This window comes from Heterodontus francisci, chromosome 11 (genome assembly GCF_036365525.1).
Source record: "Heterodontus francisci isolate sHetFra1 chromosome 11, sHetFra1.hap1, whole genome shotgun sequence".
NCBI classification, from domain to species: Eukaryota; Metazoa; Chordata; class Chondrichthyes; order Heterodontiformes; family Heterodontidae; genus Heterodontus; species Heterodontus francisci.
The window spans coordinates 102,802,102-102,820,468 of NC_090381.1; the positions used below are offsets into that span (position 1 = coordinate 102,802,102).

Below are 18,367 nucleotides of genomic sequence, written 5' to 3' on the forward strand. Positions count from 1 at the left end.
GCGATTGTCCAACAGGTTTGAGGTTCTTTCAGCTTGTTTGGATGAGAGTGGGGGCTGCAGGGTGGATGAGCAACCTGACCATGGCACCATGGTACAGGAAGCCATTCAAGTGGAGGGAGAGAAAAGGAATGTAGTGGTAGTAGGGGACAGTATAGTTACGGTGATTGACACTTCTCTGCAGCAAAGAGCGAGAGTTCAGACGCTGCAATGCTTGCCCGGTGCCACGGTTCGGGACATCTGCTCAGGACTGGAGAGGAGCTTACAGTGTGAGGGGGAGGATCCAGTCGTCATGGTCCATGTAGGTACCAATGACATAGGCAGGACAAGAAAAGAGATTCTGCATAGTCAGTATGAGGAACTAGGTACCAAATTAAGAAGCAGAACCTCAAAGGTAATAATCTCTGGATTATTTCCTGAGCCACGTGCAAATTGGCATAGGGCAAATAAGATTAGAGAAATTAATGTGTGGCTCAAAGACTGGTGTGGTAGAAGTGGGTTCTGGTTTGTGAGGCACTGGCACCAGTACTAGGGAAAGTGGTGACTTTCTACAGTACTGGGGAAAGTGGAACAGTCTACACCTGAACCATGCTGGGGCCGGTGTTCTAGCGAGCCGCATAACTAGGGAAGCAGAGAAGGCTTTAAACTGAATAGTGCGGGCAAGGGATCAAATTTGTGAAGATATGGTAAATCGAGGAGTAGAGACAAGGCAAGAGAAATATGGGAAATAATAAACAGGAAGGGACAGAACGTACACATCTAAGAGTAAATCAACAGATGAGGCTAGAGGTTACAAAAATAATAAAAGGACAAAACTAAAGGCTCTGTATCTGAATGCATGTAGCATTCGAAACAAAACAGATGAACTGAGAGCGCAAATAGAAGTAGATATGTATGATCCAATAGCCATTACAGAGACATGGCTGCAAGATGACATAGATTGGGACCTGAATATTGAAGGGTACATGGCATTTAGGAAGGACAGGAAGCTAGGAAAAGGTGGAGGGGTGGCTCTGTTAATTAAAAGTAGTATTAGCGCAATAGAGAGGGATGACCTAAGTTCAGGAAACCAGGATGTAGAAGCAGTTTGGGTAGAGATGAGAAATCATAAAGGCAAGACGTCACTTGTGGGAGTGACGTACAGGCCACCTAGCATTAACCACACTGTAGGACGGGGTATAAAGGAAAAAATAATGGCAGCTTGTCAGAAAGGTACGGGGGATTTTAACCTACATATGGACTGGAAAAATCAGATGGGCAGAGGTAGCCTAGATGAGGAGTACATAGAATGCTTTCGGGATAATTTCTTGGAACAGTATGTTCTGGAGCCAACCAGAGAGCAGGCTAGACTAGACAAACGAAATAGGATTAATTAATGACGTCATAGTTAAGGCACCCCTAGGTAGCAGCGATCATAATATGATTGAATTTTATATTCAGTTTGAGGGAGAGAAGAGTGGGCCCAAGACTAGTATTTTAAACTTAAATAAGGGCAATTATGAGGGCATGAACGCAGAGCTAGCTAAAGTGAACAGGCAAATTAGGTTAAGGGATAGGTCAATAGAGATGCAGTGGCAGACATTTAAGGGGATATTTCAGAATACACAGAATAGATAAATTTCAACGAGAAAGAAAAACTCCAAGGGTGGGACCCGCCATCTGTGGTTAACTAAAACAGTTAAAGATAGTATCAAACTTACAGAAAAAGCATATAATTGCGCAAGGTGGGTGGCAGGCCAGAAGATTGGACAGAGTATAAAAAACAGCAAAGAATGACTAAAAGATTGATAAGGAAGGTAAAATTAGAGTACATGAGAAAGCTATCTAGAATTATAAAGACATAGTAAGAGTTTCTACAGATATTTTAAAAAGAAAAGAGTTAAAGTGAGCATTGGTCCTATAGAAAGTGAGTCTGGAGAATTAATGATGGATAATAAGGACTTGGCAGTTGAATTAAACAGATATTTTGCATCAGTCTTCTCTATAAAGGTTATAAGTAACATCCCACAATTAGCTGCAAGTCAGGAAATGGAAGGGAGGGAGGAACTCAAGAAAATTACAATCACCAGGGAAGTGGTACTAAACAAATTGTTGGCGCTGCAGGCTGACAAGTCTCTGGATCCTGCTGGACTTCATCCTAGGGTGTTTAAAGAAGTGGCTAGTGAGATAGTTGATGCGTTAGTTTTAATTTTCCAAAATTTCCTAGATTCGGGGAAGGTTCCATTAGATTGGAAAATAGCAAATGTAACTCCTTTATTCAAAAAGGGAGGGAGACAGAAAGCAAGAAACTATAAGCCAAGTAGCTTAACATCTGTCTTAGGGAAAATGTTAGAAGCTATTATTATAGATGCTATAGCAGGGCATTTCGAAAAATTCAGGGTAATCAGGCAGAGTCAACATGGTTTTGTGAAAGGGAAATCATGTTTAACCAATTTATTGGAGATCCTTGAGGGAGTTATATGTGCTATGGATAAAGGGGAACTGGTGGATGTATTGTACGTAGATTTCCAGAAGGCATTTGATAAAGTGCCACATCAAAGATTATTGCAAAAAATGAAAGCTCATGGTGCAGGGGGTAACATTTTGGCATGGATAGAAGATTGGCTAGCTAACAAGGAACACGGAATAGGCATAAATGGGTCATTTTCTTGTTGGCGAGATGGAAAGAGTGGTGTGTCCCAGAGATCTGTGCTGGGGCCTCAACTTATTACAATTTTATATAAATGACTTAGATGAAGGCACCGAAGGTATGGTTGCTAAATTTGCTTATGACACAAAGATAGGTAGGAAAGTAAGTTGTGAAGCGGACATAAGAAGGCTACAAAAGGATATAGATAGGTTAAATGAGAGGGCAAAGACCTGGCAAATGGAGTATAATGTGGAAAAATGTGAAATTGTCCATTTTGGCAGGAAGAATAAAAAAGAAGCATATTATCTAAATGGTGAGAGATTGCAGAGCTCTGAGATGCAGAGGGATCTGGGTGTCCTAGTGCATGAATCGCAAAAGGTTAGTATGCAGGTAAAGCACGCAATTAGGAAAGCTAATAGAATGTTATTGTTTATTGCGAGGGGAATTGAATACAAAAGTAGAGAGGTTATGCTTCAGCAGTACGGGGCATTGGTGAAACCACATCTGGAGTACTGTGTACAGTATTTATCTTATTTAGAGATACAGCACTGAAATAGGCCCTTCGGCCCACCAAGTCTGTGCCGACCAACAACCACCCATTTATACTAATCCTACATTAATCCCAAATTCCCTACCACATCCCCACCATTCGCCTACCATCTACCTACACTAGGGGCAATTTACAATGACCAATTTACCTATCAACCTGCAAGTCTTTGGCTGTGGGAGGAAACCGGAGCACCCGGCGGAAACCCACGCGGTCACAGGGAGAATTTGCAAACTCCTCACAGGCAGTAACCAGAACTGAACCCGGGTCGCTGGAGCTGTGAGGCTGCTGTGCTAACCACTGTGCCACTTGGTCTCCTTATTTAAGGAAGGATGTAAATGCATTGGAGGCAGTTCAGAGAAGGTTTACTAGACTAATACCTGGAATGGGCGAGCTGTCTTCTGAGGAAAGGTAAGACGGGCTAGGCTTGTATCCACTGGAATTTAGAAGAATAAGAGGCGACTTGATTCAAACATATAAGAACCTGTGGGGTCTTGACAGGGTGGATGTGGAAAGGATGTTTCCTCCTTGTGGGAGAATCTAGAACAAAGGGTCACTTTTTAAAAATAAGGGGTCACCCATTTGAGACAGAGATGAGGAGAAATTTTTTTCTCTCAGAAGGTTGTGAGTCTTTGGAATTCTCTTCCTCAAAAGGTGGTGAAAGCAGTCTTTGAATATTTTTAAGACAGAGGTAGATAGGTTCTTGATAAGCAAGGGGGAGGAAGGTTATCGGGGGTAGGTGGAAATGTGGAGTAATCAGTTCAGCCATGAACTTCTTGAATGGCAGAGCAGGCTCGAAGGGCCATGGCCTACCCCTGCACCTAATTTGTATGTCAAACTTTGCATTGGCAACACTTTTAGTAACATAATCACTGCAGTCCAAAAAGTGCGTAGTGCTTTGAGATGTTTCAAGATGCAGTAGCAGTGAAAATATATCTTTTACTTTTCCTTTTTAACATTCCTTAAAACAGAATATTACAATTTACAAATTCTTTTCCTTTTAACCATATTCCCATAAGGGTTGAGGGCAAATTTAATCTTGGGTTTAAGAATAAAACTCCTTTTAAAATGAATGTTATCTTTTAGTATCTGGCTCATTTCCAGGTCACTAGATTATACACATGTCTCTGGGCAAATATTTCTCAGAATTAACTTGGCAAAGCATAAATGGTGAAAGGTGGGGGTGAAGGGCAAGAGGTTGATGAGGACGAGGGTTGCTTAACTCCCTTGAATATGATTCTGTTTAGTTTTTGAGTGGTAGAGAGTGCCATCTGTAAAACATATCAACCCGCCTTTACTTTTGTTTTGAAACCAGCTGATAAAGTGCAAGACATTGTTTAAAAAAATTGACAAGGAGTTGCAATATTCCGAAGAGAAAAAAGTTGAAAGAAAGACATTTCAGAGCTGGATTGACATAGTGCTGTCCTGAATCTCCCAATAAATGAACATAATATTGATCAATGTTACAGAATCCCAGCTTGTCGATGAGGGCAAGAATTATAGCTGGGGGAAAGGAAATTATGTTGCGATTAAGCAAGATTTAGGATGCGTAGGATGGGGAAGGAAACTGCAGGGGATGGGAACAATCGAAATGTGGAGCTTATTCAAGGAGCAGCTACTGCGTGTCCTTGATAAGTATGTACCTGTCAGGCAGGGAGGAAGTTGTCGAGCGAGGGAGCCGTGGTTTACTAAAGAAGTTGAAGTGCTTGTCAAGAGGAAGAAGAAGGCTTATGTTAGGATGAGACGTGAAGGCTCAGTTAGGGCGCTTGAGAGTTACAAGCTAGCCAGGAAGGATCTAAAGGGTGAGCTAAGAAGAGCAAGGAGAGGACACGAGAAGTCATTGGCGGATAGGATCAGGGAAAACCCTAAGGCTTTCTATAGGTATATCAGGAATAAAAGAATGACTAGAGTTAGATTAGGGCCAATCAAGGATAGTAGTGGGAAGTTGTGTGTGGAATCAGAGGAGATAGGGGAAGCGTTAAATGAATATTTTTCGTCAGTATTTACAGTAGAGAAAGAAAATGTTGTCGAGGAGAATACTGAGATTCAGACTACGAGGCTAGATGGGATTGAGGTTCACAAGGAGGAGGTGTTAGCAATTTGGAAAGTGTGAAAATAGATAAGTCCCCTGGGCTAGATGGGATTTATCCTAGGATTCTCTGGGAAGCTAGGGAGGAGATTGCAGAGCCTTTGTCCTTGATCTTTATGTCGTCATTGTCGACAGGAATAGTGCCGGAAGACTGGAGGATAGCAAATGTTGTCCCCTTGTTCAAGAAGGGGAGTAGAGACAGCCCTGGTAATTATAGACCTGTGAGCCTTACTTCGGTTGTGGGTAAAATGTTGGAAAAGGTTATAAGAGACAGGATTTATAATCATCTTGAAAAGAATAAGTTCATTAGCGATAGTCAGCACTGTTTTGTGAAGGGTAGGTCGTGCCTCACAAACCTTATTGAGTTTTTCGAGAAGGTGACCAAACAGGTGGATGAGGGTAAAGCAGTGGATGTGGTGTATATGGATTTCAATAAGGCGTTTGATAAGTTTCCCCACGGTAGGCTATTGCAGAAAATACGGAAGTATGGGGTTGAAGGTGATTTAGAGCTTTGGATCAGAAATTGGCTAGCTGAAAGAAGACAGAGGGTGGTGGTTGATGGCAAATGTTCATCCTGGAGTTTAGTTTCTAGTGGTGTACCGCAAGGATCTGTTTTGGGGCCACTGCTGTTTGTCATTTTTATAAATGACCTGGAAGAGGGTGTAGAAGGGTGGGTTAGTAAATTTGCGGATGACACTAAGGTCGGTGGAGTTGTGGATAGTGCCGAAGGATGTTGTAGGGTACAGAGGGACATAGATAGGCTGCAGAGCTGGGCTGAGAGATGGCAAATGGAGTTTAATGTGGAAAAGTGTGAGGTGATTCACTTTGGAAGGAGTAACAGGAATGCAGAGTACTGGGCTAATGGGAAGATTCTTGGTAGTGTAGATGAACAGAGAGATCTTGGTGTCCAGGTGCATAAATCCCTGAAAGTTGCTACCCAGGTTAATAGGGCTGTTAAGAAGGCATCTGGTGTGTTAGCTTTTATTAGTAGGGGGATCGAGTTTCGGAGCCACGGGGTCATGCTGCAGCTGTACAAAACTCTGGTGAGACCGCACCTGGAGTATTGCGTGCAGTTCTGGTCACCGCATTATAGGAAGGATGTGGAAGCTTTGGAAAGGGTGCAGAGGAGATTTACTAGGATGTTGCCTGGTATGGAGGGAAGGTCTTACGAGGAAAGGCTGAGGGACTTGAGGTTGTTTTCGTTGGAGAGAAGGAGGAGGAGAGGTGACTTAATAGAGACATATAAGATAATCAGAGGGTTAGATAGGGTGGATAGTGAGAGTCTTTTTCCTCGGATGGTGATGGCAAACTCGAGGGGACATAGCTTTAAGTTGAGGGGTGATGGATATAGGACAGATGTTAGAGGTAGTTTCTTTACTCAGAGAGTAGTAGGGGCGTGGAACGCCCTGCCTGCAACAGTAGTAGACTCGCCAACTTTAAGGGCATTTAAGTGATCATTGGATAGACATATGGATGAAAATGGAATAGTGTAGGTCAGATGGTCTCACAGGTCGGCGCAACATCGAGGGCCGAAGGGCCTGTACTGCGCTGTAATGTTCTAATTCTTCTGACCAAATATATGTTATCACGAGATTTGAAGTCGTATTGAATGCCAGTTTCATCTTTTGCTATTAGTTGAACTGTAATATTACGAAAAGGGTATGAAATATTTTTACAGTGGATCTTTATGATTGTGTGTTACAGTTCGAGGCTCCGAAGGAATCTATATGCTCAATGGCCCTCCAACTTATACAGAAAACACCACTTTCACAAGGTATTTTATATAACTTTTTTATTACATTTGTGCATGTTTTATTGAATGTGGCACAGCGTTTAGATGAAAATTGTAGCAGGAAAATCACTTTAGTGTCAGCTGTGGCTCATTGGGAGCACTCGTCTCTGAGTCAGGGTGTTGTGGGTTCAAGCCCCACTCCAGGGACTTGAGGACAAAAATCAAAGCTGAGGGAGTGCTGCACTGTCGAATGTGCCTTCTTTCAGCTAAGACTTTAAACCAAGGCCTCATCTGCCCTTTCGGGTCCTACAGCATTATTTTGAAGAAGAGCAGGGGAGTTATCCCTGGTGTACTGACCAATATTTATCCCTCAATCAACATCACAAAAACAGATTACCAGGTTATTAACACATTGCTGTTTGTGGCAGCTTGCTGTGCTCAAATTGGCTGCCCTGTTTGCTACATTATAACAGTGAGACACTTCAAAAATACTTCATTGGCTGTAAAACGCTTTGGGACATCCTATGGACGTGAAAGGCGCTATACAAATGCAAGTCTGTCTTTTTTTCTTTTGAAGTTGAAACTTCGCTCAGTGGTACAGTTTGTTGGTGCACCATCTTGCTTTACCATAGGATCTGGGGTAGTATGGCTGCAGTCCTAAGCCACAAATTCCCAATAACAATGGAGCCAGGGGTTAGTGCCAAGAGCAGAAGCCAGGTGTTTCTCTCTAGGTAAGGAAGACTCAGAGGGTGAGTTGCTCTGCACCACTCTTTGGCGTTGGTCGTTGCCCAGTTATAGTATGGCAATGACAGAGGTCCAGGAATAGACCACTTGTCTCTCTGCCCCCTCAACCAGAAAATGATGGACACTGTGGGAAGCCGCCCCACAATCTTGAGGAAGCCAGAATTAAATTGTCTAAGTTAGAAGAACCAGTTATATTGAGTTCATTGATTTTCTATTTTTTAAATGTATCTACATTTGAATGAATTTACTTGGGCAAAGTTGTTTCTCTGGAGGAGGAGCCTAGAGGAATATTTTCAATTCGTCTTGTTTTGAATTCTCCTAGTAATTGTGTTCTATCCTTTTTCATATTTTGCAGAGATGACAGGAAAAATTGCAAAGGCTTCACTTTCAGCAAAGATGGTTCCTTGTTCGCTTGGTGCAATGGGGAAAAGTCAGTAGCAACCTTCATTTTCTAGTCACAAAGCCATCTACCTGTAAAATCAGTCACATACTTTAAGCTTCCTTTAACCACGTTTGTGTCACAATCAAAAATTCAGTCTACTGTTGAACCTTATGCTGCTTAAAAGTTTCAGTTTGGGGGTAGTGCGCTTTGTCATCTCACCATGTTTTAAGGTGGTGCGTTACCATGTGAATGATCAGAAGAACGTGAGAAGGTGGAGTCCTGGGATACAAGATAACACCAGATAAATAAGCACACTGCTCCATATGCACGTATCACTTGTTACATTTACATATTCCAACATGTAAACACCTACCCTCAATCAGTTATCCAAGCCCTTTTTTTCAGTATCATGTTATATTGCTCACTCCTGTGATAAGCTTTTGTTTGAATATTTTCTCCTCTTTTTCTCCAGTGTAAATATTGTGGGTACCCTAGATGGTCGGTTATTGCACTCTTTTGACCTACCTAGGGTGGCTTTGCTGGCATTCTCTCCTCAAAGCAACATCTTGGCGACATGGCAACCTTATATTAGTGAGTAATTCAGTTTACTGTAAGCCTGTGTTCAACACTTTGTTTCTTGTGAAATGTCTAGCTGGTACAATTACGTGACTGCTTGGAGGGAGATGGGGGGGGGGTGGGGGTGGGGTGGGTGGGATTGCTGTTTGCTTAACAGTTTGTCTTTTGTTTCGGGGAAAATGTCAACACAGCAGTTTTTATTTTGCTTAGATGCTGTCATGCTCCGCCAAAGTGGTAGAATGTGACTGCCCCATGAGGTGAATGCCTGACCTATTGTGGAGGAAGTAACAAGCCAAGTGCTTCCTCCAAGTGAGGGTGGACAGCCAGAGAACAAGCACCTTAGGCCACGGGTGTCCAAGCTTCTTGTCGCCTTGGGTCACATGAGTGCAAACAATGGAGACTTGGGCAGCACGAATAAAGTTTAAACCCATGTTCCATTTAATTTGCACAAGTCTCAAGTTGACTGATGTGAACAGATCTTGGTGTTCAGACTTAAAATTTATCCAGCAGTGAGGCAACAGTACTTAAAAACAACCCATTCCAACCCTTCAAGCGCACAAAGTGCAGGAGAGAATTGGGCTTATTTGCGATGCTGCCTGCAGTTGAAGAATCTGCCAGCACTCACTGTCAAGGTTCACAAATGATTAATAGCCAGTTGAGTAAGGTACTGTAGGATAAAGTGATACTTGATGAACTATACTCGACCCCAAGGAAGCAGTACCGTGAAGAGATTATTAACAAGAAAATAAGTTTAAAAAAACTGTTTTGTCTTTACCTAACATGAAGTATGAAAATATCTCCACTTCCAAGTCACCATGTAACAAATATTTTTCAGAGCAAACCCTTAAAAATTAATTCGTAACATTTATAAAATCTTGTCAAAATTAAACATATATGGCAATGTGGCAGCCTGTTCATTATGTGTACAGTGCGGGCTGTCTCTTATCGTGCAATCCAGTGTCCCTGAGCATTTTCCAAGGTCATTTGATGGAAATACAAACATTAAGTACAATTATTCACTTTAGTGCTGGTGAAGCTCTCAGCGTTGATATTTTATGGGAATAGCTTTGTTTGCAGCAAGGCTGTTATTTCAGATTTACTTTTAAGGTGATCAGATAGATGGTGCAATTTTATTCCTGTTATTTACCGCTTGTAGCTTTTGATGGAACTGTTGGGCTCCAGCTCAAGTGTTGCGTCCAGTTCTGGTCGCCACGCTTTGTAGGGGCTATGAGTGTGCTTGAGGGGGTGCAGAGGAGATTTACCAGAATGATTCCTGGGATAGGGAATTTTAGTTACAAGGTTAGGTTTGAAAAACTGGGGTTGTTCTTCCTGGAGCAAAGGAGAGAGAGGGGAGATTTGGTAGAGGTGTACAAGATTATGACAGGCTTAGTTAAGTTAGACAAGGAAAAACTGTTCTCATTAACTAATGGTACAGGACTAGGGGACACAGTTTGAAAGGTTTGGGCAAGAGGTGTAGGGGGGAATGTGAGGAAGAACTTTTTTTACACAGTGGGTGGTAATGACTTGGAATTCACTGCCCACAAGGTTGGTAGAAGCGGAGACAATCAATGACTTGAAGGGGAAATTGGATGGTCATTTGAAGGAAATAGACTTGCAGGGTTACGGGGATTGAGCGGGGGCGTGGGACTGAGAGTAGTTCTGTGGAGAGCCAGCATGGACTCGATGGGCCGAATGGCCTCCTTTTGTGCCGTATATGATTTCAAATGTAATGGAAAGGTGAATGGTATTTGATGGGGCGTTCCTAAATCATCAATCATTGTTAAATGCTGAATGAATTCTGAATAGGATAGTGGAGGCAATAATCTGGAATCATATAAGGCAATGGTTCTCAAAGTGTGGTCCGCAAGGGTCCTCCAGCTGGTCCACAGGCTGGCCCAAAATCAAGTCACTGATGCACAAAGCCACGGTTAAGGCCATACGCGAGAATAGGCCAGAATCCTCATCAGCACCACTTGCATGATGTCTCTCAACCAGACTGGCTTCTGCGAGGGCGGCACGAGTCGTCTTAAGCGCAATCAACAACAAGGTAGTTTTATTAGCAAGATTTTTATTACTGTTCATTTTATTTAGAGTCAGAGTCATTTATGGCATAAAAGGAGGCCATTTGACCCATCGAGTCCACGCCAGCTCTTGGCAGAGCAATCTAGTCAGTTCCACTGCCCTACCCAATCCCCTTAGCCCTGCAAATTTATTTCCTTTTGAAATCATTGATTGTCTCCGCTTCCACCACCCTCGTAGGCAGTAAGTTCCATGTCTTTACCACTCGCTGCTTAAAAAAGTTCTTTCTCACATTTCCCCCTACATCTCTTGCCCAAAACCTTCAGTCTGTGTCTTGTAGTCTTTGTACCATCAGCTAATGGGAACAGCTTTTCCTTGTCTGACTTATCTAGGCCTGTACACCTATAAAATCTCCCCTCGATCTCCTTCGCTTCAGGGAGAGCAACCCCAGCTTCTCCAACCTAAGCTTGTAACGAAAATCCCCTATCCCAGGAGCCATTCTGGTAAATCTCCTCTGCACCCTCTCAAGGACCCTCACATTCTTCCTAAAGTGTGGTGACCAGAACTGGAAGCAATACTCTAGTTGGAGCCTAACCAGAGCTTTATAAAGGATCAACATAACTTCCCAGCCTTTCTGCTATGTGCCTCTATTTATGAAGCCCAATAACCCACATGCTTTGCGAACCACTCTCCCAATATGTCCTTCCACCTTCAGAGATCAATGTGCATGAACCCCCAGGCCCCTTTGTTCCTGCATGCTCTTTAGAACTGCGGCATTAAGTCTATATTGCCTCACCCTATCCCTTCTGCCAAAATGCATAACCTCACATTAGTCTGTATTAAATTCCATCTCCCACTTGTCTGCCCATTCTGCTATCCTATCTGTGTCCTATTGCAGGCAGTTCATATCTTCCTCACTGTTTGCCACTTCTCCAAGTTTGGTATCATCGGCAAATTTTGAAATTCTGTACTGTTTTCCAAGATCCAAGTCATTTATATATCGCAGAAAAAGCAATGGTCCTAGCACTGACCCTTGGGTAACACCACTGTCTACCATCCTCCAGTCTGAAAATCAGCCTTTTACTACGGCTCATTGTTTTCTGTCCTTAAGCCAATTTTTTTATCCAATTGGACACTGACCCGCCTATTCCATGAGCCTCACTTTTGTTAACCAGCCTTTTATGTGGTACTTTATCAAACGCTTTCATAAAATCCATATAGACAAAATCCACTGCATTCCCTTCATCAACCTTCAGTTATTTCATCAAAAAATTAAATTAAATTAGTCAAGCATGATCTGCCTTTTACAAGTTCATGCTGGCTATACTTCATTAACTCAAACCTCTCCAAATGCCTGTTTTTTTTCCCCCTGATTATTGTTTCTAAAACTTTACCCGCCACTGATGATAAACTAACTAGCCTGTAGTTGCTCGGACTGTCCTTAGACCCTTTCTTGAATAAGGGTGTCACATTTGCCACTCTGCAATCTTCTGGCACCTCCCCCATATCTAGGGAAGATTGAAAAATTGTGGCAAGCCCTTCCACTATCTCCACCCCCACTTCTTTTAGCAGCCTGGATGCAAGCCATCTGGTCCAGGTGACATCTACCCAACGCAGAGTCAGCCTTTTCAGTAGCTTCTTCCTCTCAATTTTTCCCCTATCCATTGCCTCTACTCTCTCTGCTTCCGCAGATATTTTGTCAGATTCCTCTTCCTTAGTAAACACCGATACAAAGTACTCATTAAGTATTCTAGCTTGCCCTGTGCCTCTAAACATATATTACCTTCTTTGTCCCTATTGGCCCCACTTTACCTCTTACTACCCACTTACTATTTACATGCCAATAGAAGATTTTTGAGTTCCCTTTCATGTTGACTGCCGTTCTATTTCCATTTCTCTCTCTGCCAGTCTTATTTTCCTCTTCACCTCCCCACTCAACATACTGTATTTGGCCTGTTTCTCACTTGAAGAATTTATCTGACATGCATCATACATCCTCTTTTTTTGTTTCATCATAATCTCTATCTCCCCCGTCATCCAACCCTGTTTTTGGTTTCCCTACCTTTCACCCTTGTTGGAATGTACCTAACCTGCACCTGAAGCATCTGTTCCTTAAAGATAACCCATTGCTCCGTTATAGTTTTTTCTGTCAGCCTTTGCTTCCATTTTATCCTGGCTAGATCCCTTTTCATCGCATCAAAATTAGCCCTCTTCCAATCTAGCTATTCTACTCAATATCTTTCTTTACTTTTCTGCATTACAAGCCTAAACCTTAAGATACGATGATCACTCTTACGCAAGTGCTCCTCCAGACGCTTGGTCCACTTGGCCCACCTCATTTCCTAGCATCAGATCTAGCAATGCCTCCTTTCTCATTGGGCTGAAAACATACTGATCAAGGAAGTTCTCCTGAATACAATCCAGAAATTCCTCCCCCTCCTTTCCCTATACTCTAAAATTATCCCAATTGGATATTCGGGTAATTAAAGTCCCCTAATGTCGCTAATGATGACGGTTACAGAAATGCCTGTCTACCCTCCTGACAATGGAATCTTCTATACCAACTGCATTTCTACATTGCTGCCTCCTGTACAGTCCCTTGCCCATTGGTGCCCTGGTCTGGACTGGACTCCTTCAGGACATCATCACTCCCAGCAGTCTCCAATGCTGAGTACCTATTTGAGGGTGGCACACACCCTGATGACTCCTGCACTTCCTGTCTCTTCCTAATTTTCTGGATGGCCACCCACCTAGTATCCTGAACTGTTACTGCCTGTGGGGTGACCAACTCCTGGAAAGTACGATGCAGGAAACTCTCCTGCTCCCTGATGCTCCACAGTGACTCCAGCTGCCCCTCAAGCTCGGAAATCCTGAACTCGAGCTGACACAGCTGAAGTTTGATTTATATCGATGTAAGATAAGTATTTGTTTCTCACAAGATTATTGTGATGATTTTATAACATATATTAGAATGTTTTAAACAAACGTGTTCTCTTGTAGTGTTAATATTTATAATCTGAAAAAGTCTATACTTTTGTTTCTATCATGAATTCATTTACTCATGATATTTAATAAAAGATAAAGCTAATGCACATAAATTTATTGCATTTAGTGGTGAAAAAGCAGCAAAGTAGTGATGGTTTCCATAAGTTCCCGCTAATTCTGATGAGCTTTTTTCTGGCGGTAAGCGAAAGCGGGTGGGACAGGACTAGTAGGTGGTCCGTGGGGTCTTTCACCCCACCTAAGTGGTCCATGGACTAAAAAGTTTGAGAACCACTGATTTAAGAAACAGATACTGTGATGGGGGGTATTTGTACGTTCTTGCTGGTTGGATGAGCTTGGAGGGATGACATTGCCTTTCTCATCCAAGCCCATCTTGTCATAGTGCACCCATTTGAACATGGGAAGACTCTAGCAACATCATGTACAGACAAAGAATATTAAAATGCAATATTCCCCAAAAGGCAATGGTAATTTGTATAACAATATGGACACCAGCATTTTATATGCAATCCCCTCCCTCCTGCATGAATTCTTTGACCTAATGTATTTTATTTGTAATTGCTGAATATCTTTGGTAATCCTCTCTCCTGCTTATTGACGTATCCCTTACCCCATTTCTGCCTCACATGGCCATGTGAGCCACATGGAAGATGGCAGGGTCCCCCAAGGACACATTGTACAGCCAGCTCGCCACTGGTATCAGACCTACCGGCCGTCCATGTCTCCGCTTTAAAGACATCTGCAAGCGCCAAAAGAAGTCCTGTAACATTGATCACAAGTCGTGGGATTCAGTTGCCAGCGATTGCCAGAGCTGGCGGGCAGCCATAAAGGCGGGGCTAAAGTGTGGCCAGTCGAAGAGACTTAGCAGTTGGCAGGAAAAAAGACAGAAGCGCAAGGGGAGAGCCAACTGCGAAACAGCCCTGAGATCCAATTTTTTCTGCAGCACCTGTGGAAGAGTCTGTCACTCTAGTATTGGCCTTTATAGCCACTCCAGGCGCTGCTTCACAAACCACTGACCACCTCCAGGCGCTTACCTATTGTCTCCCGAGACAAGGAGGCCAAAGAAGAAGATTTCTGCCTCCATTATTACCTTTCCACTAGCCTGCTTGGTTAGGCTTTTGCTTCTGGTGAGTTGTTCAGTGAGAGAATTAAAGAATGTGATTAACAGTAAGCCTATCGTAGGCTGTCTAGTGCTATGAAATTGGTCTGTTGCTAGACTGTTCTGGCCTCCCACATTCCACCCTCCATAAACTTGAGCTTATCCAAAACTCTGCTGCGCATGTCCTTACTCACACCAAGTCCCATTCACCTATTCCCCCTTGTACTCGCTGACGTACATTCCTGGATAAGCAACGTTTAAAATTCCTCCATGGCCTCCTCTCTCCCTGTCTCCAATCTCTTCCAGCCCCACAACCCTCCAAGATATTTGTGTTCCTCTAATTCTGGCCTCTTGAACATTGCCAATTTTAACTCCTCACCATTGGTGGATGTGCCATCAGCTGTCTGAGCCTTAGCTCTGAAATTTCCTCCCTAAACCTCTATACCTCTCTTGCCTCCTTTACGATGCTCCTTAAAACTACATCTTTGACCAAACTTTTGCTCGGCGCAGTGGTTAGCACTGCAGCCTCACAGCTCCAGCGACCCAGTTTCAATTCTGGGTACTGCCTGTGCGGAGTTTGCAAGTTCTCCCTGTGACTGCATGGGTTTTCGCCAGGTGCTCCGGTTTCCTCCCACCGCCAAAGACTTGCATATATAAATTGGCCATTGTAAATTGCCCCTAGTATAGGTAGGTGGTAGGGGAATATAGCGAAAGTGGGGATGTGGTAGGAATATGGGATTAGTGTAGGATTAGTATAAATGGGTGGTTGATGGTCGGCACAGACTTGGTGGGCCGAAGGGCCTGTTTCAGTGCTGTATCTCTAAATAAATAAAATAAAAAATCTGTCCTAATATTTCCTTATATGGCCCGATGTCAAATTTAGTTTGATAACACTCCTGTGAAGCACCTTGGGACATTTTGCCATGTTAAAGACACTATATAAATCCAAGTTGTTGTTGTGTGGCTATATAATCGTGACGGGTAATTACTACTGTTACAATGGGCGTATTTATTTCCCGTGATGGGCCAGATGGTGGGGGAAGACCCTGCCTCAGTCCTCCGGATGCCCAGTGCTATTTAATGGCGGGCAGGCAATTAACTGCCCCTTATTGAAGATGCAGTCCATTCAAGGGTTGAGATCCTGCCTCCAAGAGCTGCCAACCAATCGGAGGTTCGGCTGCTCTGCAGTTCCGGCAGCACCACTGGGAGCGGTGGCCACTGCCAGTACTGCAGGAGGCCCTGTAGAGGAGAACCGTGATGAAGACCCCGGGATAGATGATTGGGTTCGAGGTCACTGGGGCCATTCCGACAGGCCCCAGTGAGGGTTGGGAGGGCGGAGGGGGGGATTCTTCCCACAGGGTGGCATCCGGGGGCCCTGGATTGCTCCCAAGGAGGGAACCTTCCCCCGACCTCGCTAGAAGTCTGCCCAGCTTTATCTGACAGCATCTCCTGGCTGCGGCGGGCCCCTCCGCCTTCCATTAAATTGAGGTGGAAGCTATTAATTGGCCACTTAAGGGCCTCAATTGGCCTGAGGCTGGAAGGCAGTCCTCGGCCTTCCCCACCCTGACTAAATTGGAAGGTGTCGGGCACTCCACCCCCTGCCTTCCCACGCAACTTTATGCCCCCACCCCCATCGTCTCCATTCCTGTTCCCAGGGGGCCCCAAAAATTCAGCCCCATCTGTGTATTCATGTATCATTTACTGTTTTGCCCTGCCCAAGTTGGACCTGCACTAGGCCTTATTACTGGTGTCCACATTGGCAGGAGGACCATCCACAGATGGGGTCAGTGCTTCTAGAAGGTGTCCTTTTTTGTTACACAAATTTACCTGCCGCCAAATATGCTTTTACCTCTCTGTCCTTACCAGGAATCCTGAGTATAGAGGTTGAGGGATTTAAATTCTAGTCAGCCTCTTGAAAGTCTAATGTCTTTGTCTCCACCCATTCTTTAAGATGTTCTATGAAACTACATCATTTTGTTGACATTCGTATAATTTTTGTAAAGTAATGGAGATCTGCAGAGAATTTGGTGACGTTGATAACCATGCAATACCCTGCACCAAATTTTCTCATCAATAACATTGAGTTTTCCCTCATCATATAAATGCAAATTGCTGTTCTATATTGGCCTTGCAATTAATTTGAATACAAGCATTTTATTCATCCTTTCACGTGCAGTATATTGTAACAGACAGATCATGGGTTGATCAAAGCAGCGCTAGTGGCTGTTTTGATTATGTTAACCCTGAAACCTTGAAAAGGCCTTTTCCCTCTTTTTGAGATAGAGAAATCTGGGTGAAGGGCCAAGGGCTGTTTGTGCATGAGATAACCATGATTGAAAAGCAGCCCATTGACTGTGTTTCATTTATTTCTGAACCTAATAAATTTGAGGCAGAGCAAAAGGCTGTTGGGACTCAGATAGGCCTGTCCCATTTTTTCAGGGCGTTAACCCCACCTTCACTCCACACACTCCAATCCTTTCTGTCTGCAGAAATACATCCAATTTACTAGAATGGTATCGGGGATGAAGGACTTCATTTATGTGGAGAGACTCCTTAGAGAAGAGGTGGTTAAGACGAGATTTGATAGAGGTATTCAAAATCATGAGGCGTTTTGATACAGTAAGTAAGGAGAAACTGTTTCCAGTGGCAAAATGAGTGTGACCAGAGAACACAGATTTAAAGTCATTAGCAAAAGAACCAGAGGTGAGATGAGTTTTTTTTAACAGTGAGTTATGATGATCTATAATATACGGGGATAATGCAGGAAAATGGTGCTGAGGTAGAAGATCAACCATGATCCTGTTGAATGGCGGAGCAGGCTCAAGCAGCCAAATGGCCTACTCCTACTCCTAGTTCCTATGTTCCTATAATAAACTTCCTGAAAAGGACGTTGGGCGGAAGATGGTGGAAGCAGATTCAGCAGTAACCTTACTTCAATTCTTGAAGAGGAGAAAATTTGCAGGGCAATGAGGAAAAAACAGAGTGGGACTAATTGGGTAGCTCTTTCAACGAGCTAGCACAGGCACGATGGGCTGAATTGCCTCCTGTGCTGTAAGACTAAGTGAATTAGGAAGTAACAGTCGGGTAACACAAAACCTGGGGGAAATGGTAAGACTGTTTGCTTTCTCGTGTCATGAAGGCAAGAATGAGGCACATTGGTTTTGTCATATGAACATTGATTTTTAACTGTTGCTGGAGCGAGGAAATGACTTGTTGAGCAGATCAGCTGTGGCTGGGAAAAAGTATTTGCAGACTAACAGACGGTGCTTCAGAGTCAGAGTTATACAGCACAGAAACAGGCCCTTCGGCCCATAGTGTCCGTGCTGGCCATCAAGCACCTATCTATTCTAATCCCATTTTCCAGCACTTGGCCCGTAGCCTTGTATGCTATGGCGTTTCAAGTGCTCATCTAAATGCTTCTTAAATGTTGTGAAGGTACCTGCCTCTACCACCACTTTAAGCAGTGCTTTTGTGGACAAAGGACCGTTCCCTGATATATTCAACCCACAATGGATGTTGATCACTGGATAGTGAGGGGTGGGGAAATGCA

At 43.5% G+C, this 18,367-nt stretch overlaps 1 protein-coding gene across 1 annotated transcript in view; it reads left to right on the forward strand.

The window, feature by feature from the left end:
• The window catches only part of eif2a (eukaryotic translation initiation factor 2A), a 69,282-nt gene that overhangs the window by 14,392 nt on the left and 36,523 nt on the right, over positions 1 to 18,367 (forward strand). Inside the window, exons 2-4 of the mRNA XM_068042631.1 lie at positions 6,967 to 7,036; positions 8,094 to 8,168; positions 8,593 to 8,711. Of these exons, the coding sequence (XP_067898732.1) occupies positions 6,967 to 7,036; positions 8,094 to 8,168; positions 8,593 to 8,711 (264 nt within the window). The remainder of the gene's footprint in view (positions 1 to 6,966; positions 7,037 to 8,093; positions 8,169 to 8,592; positions 8,712 to 18,367) is intronic.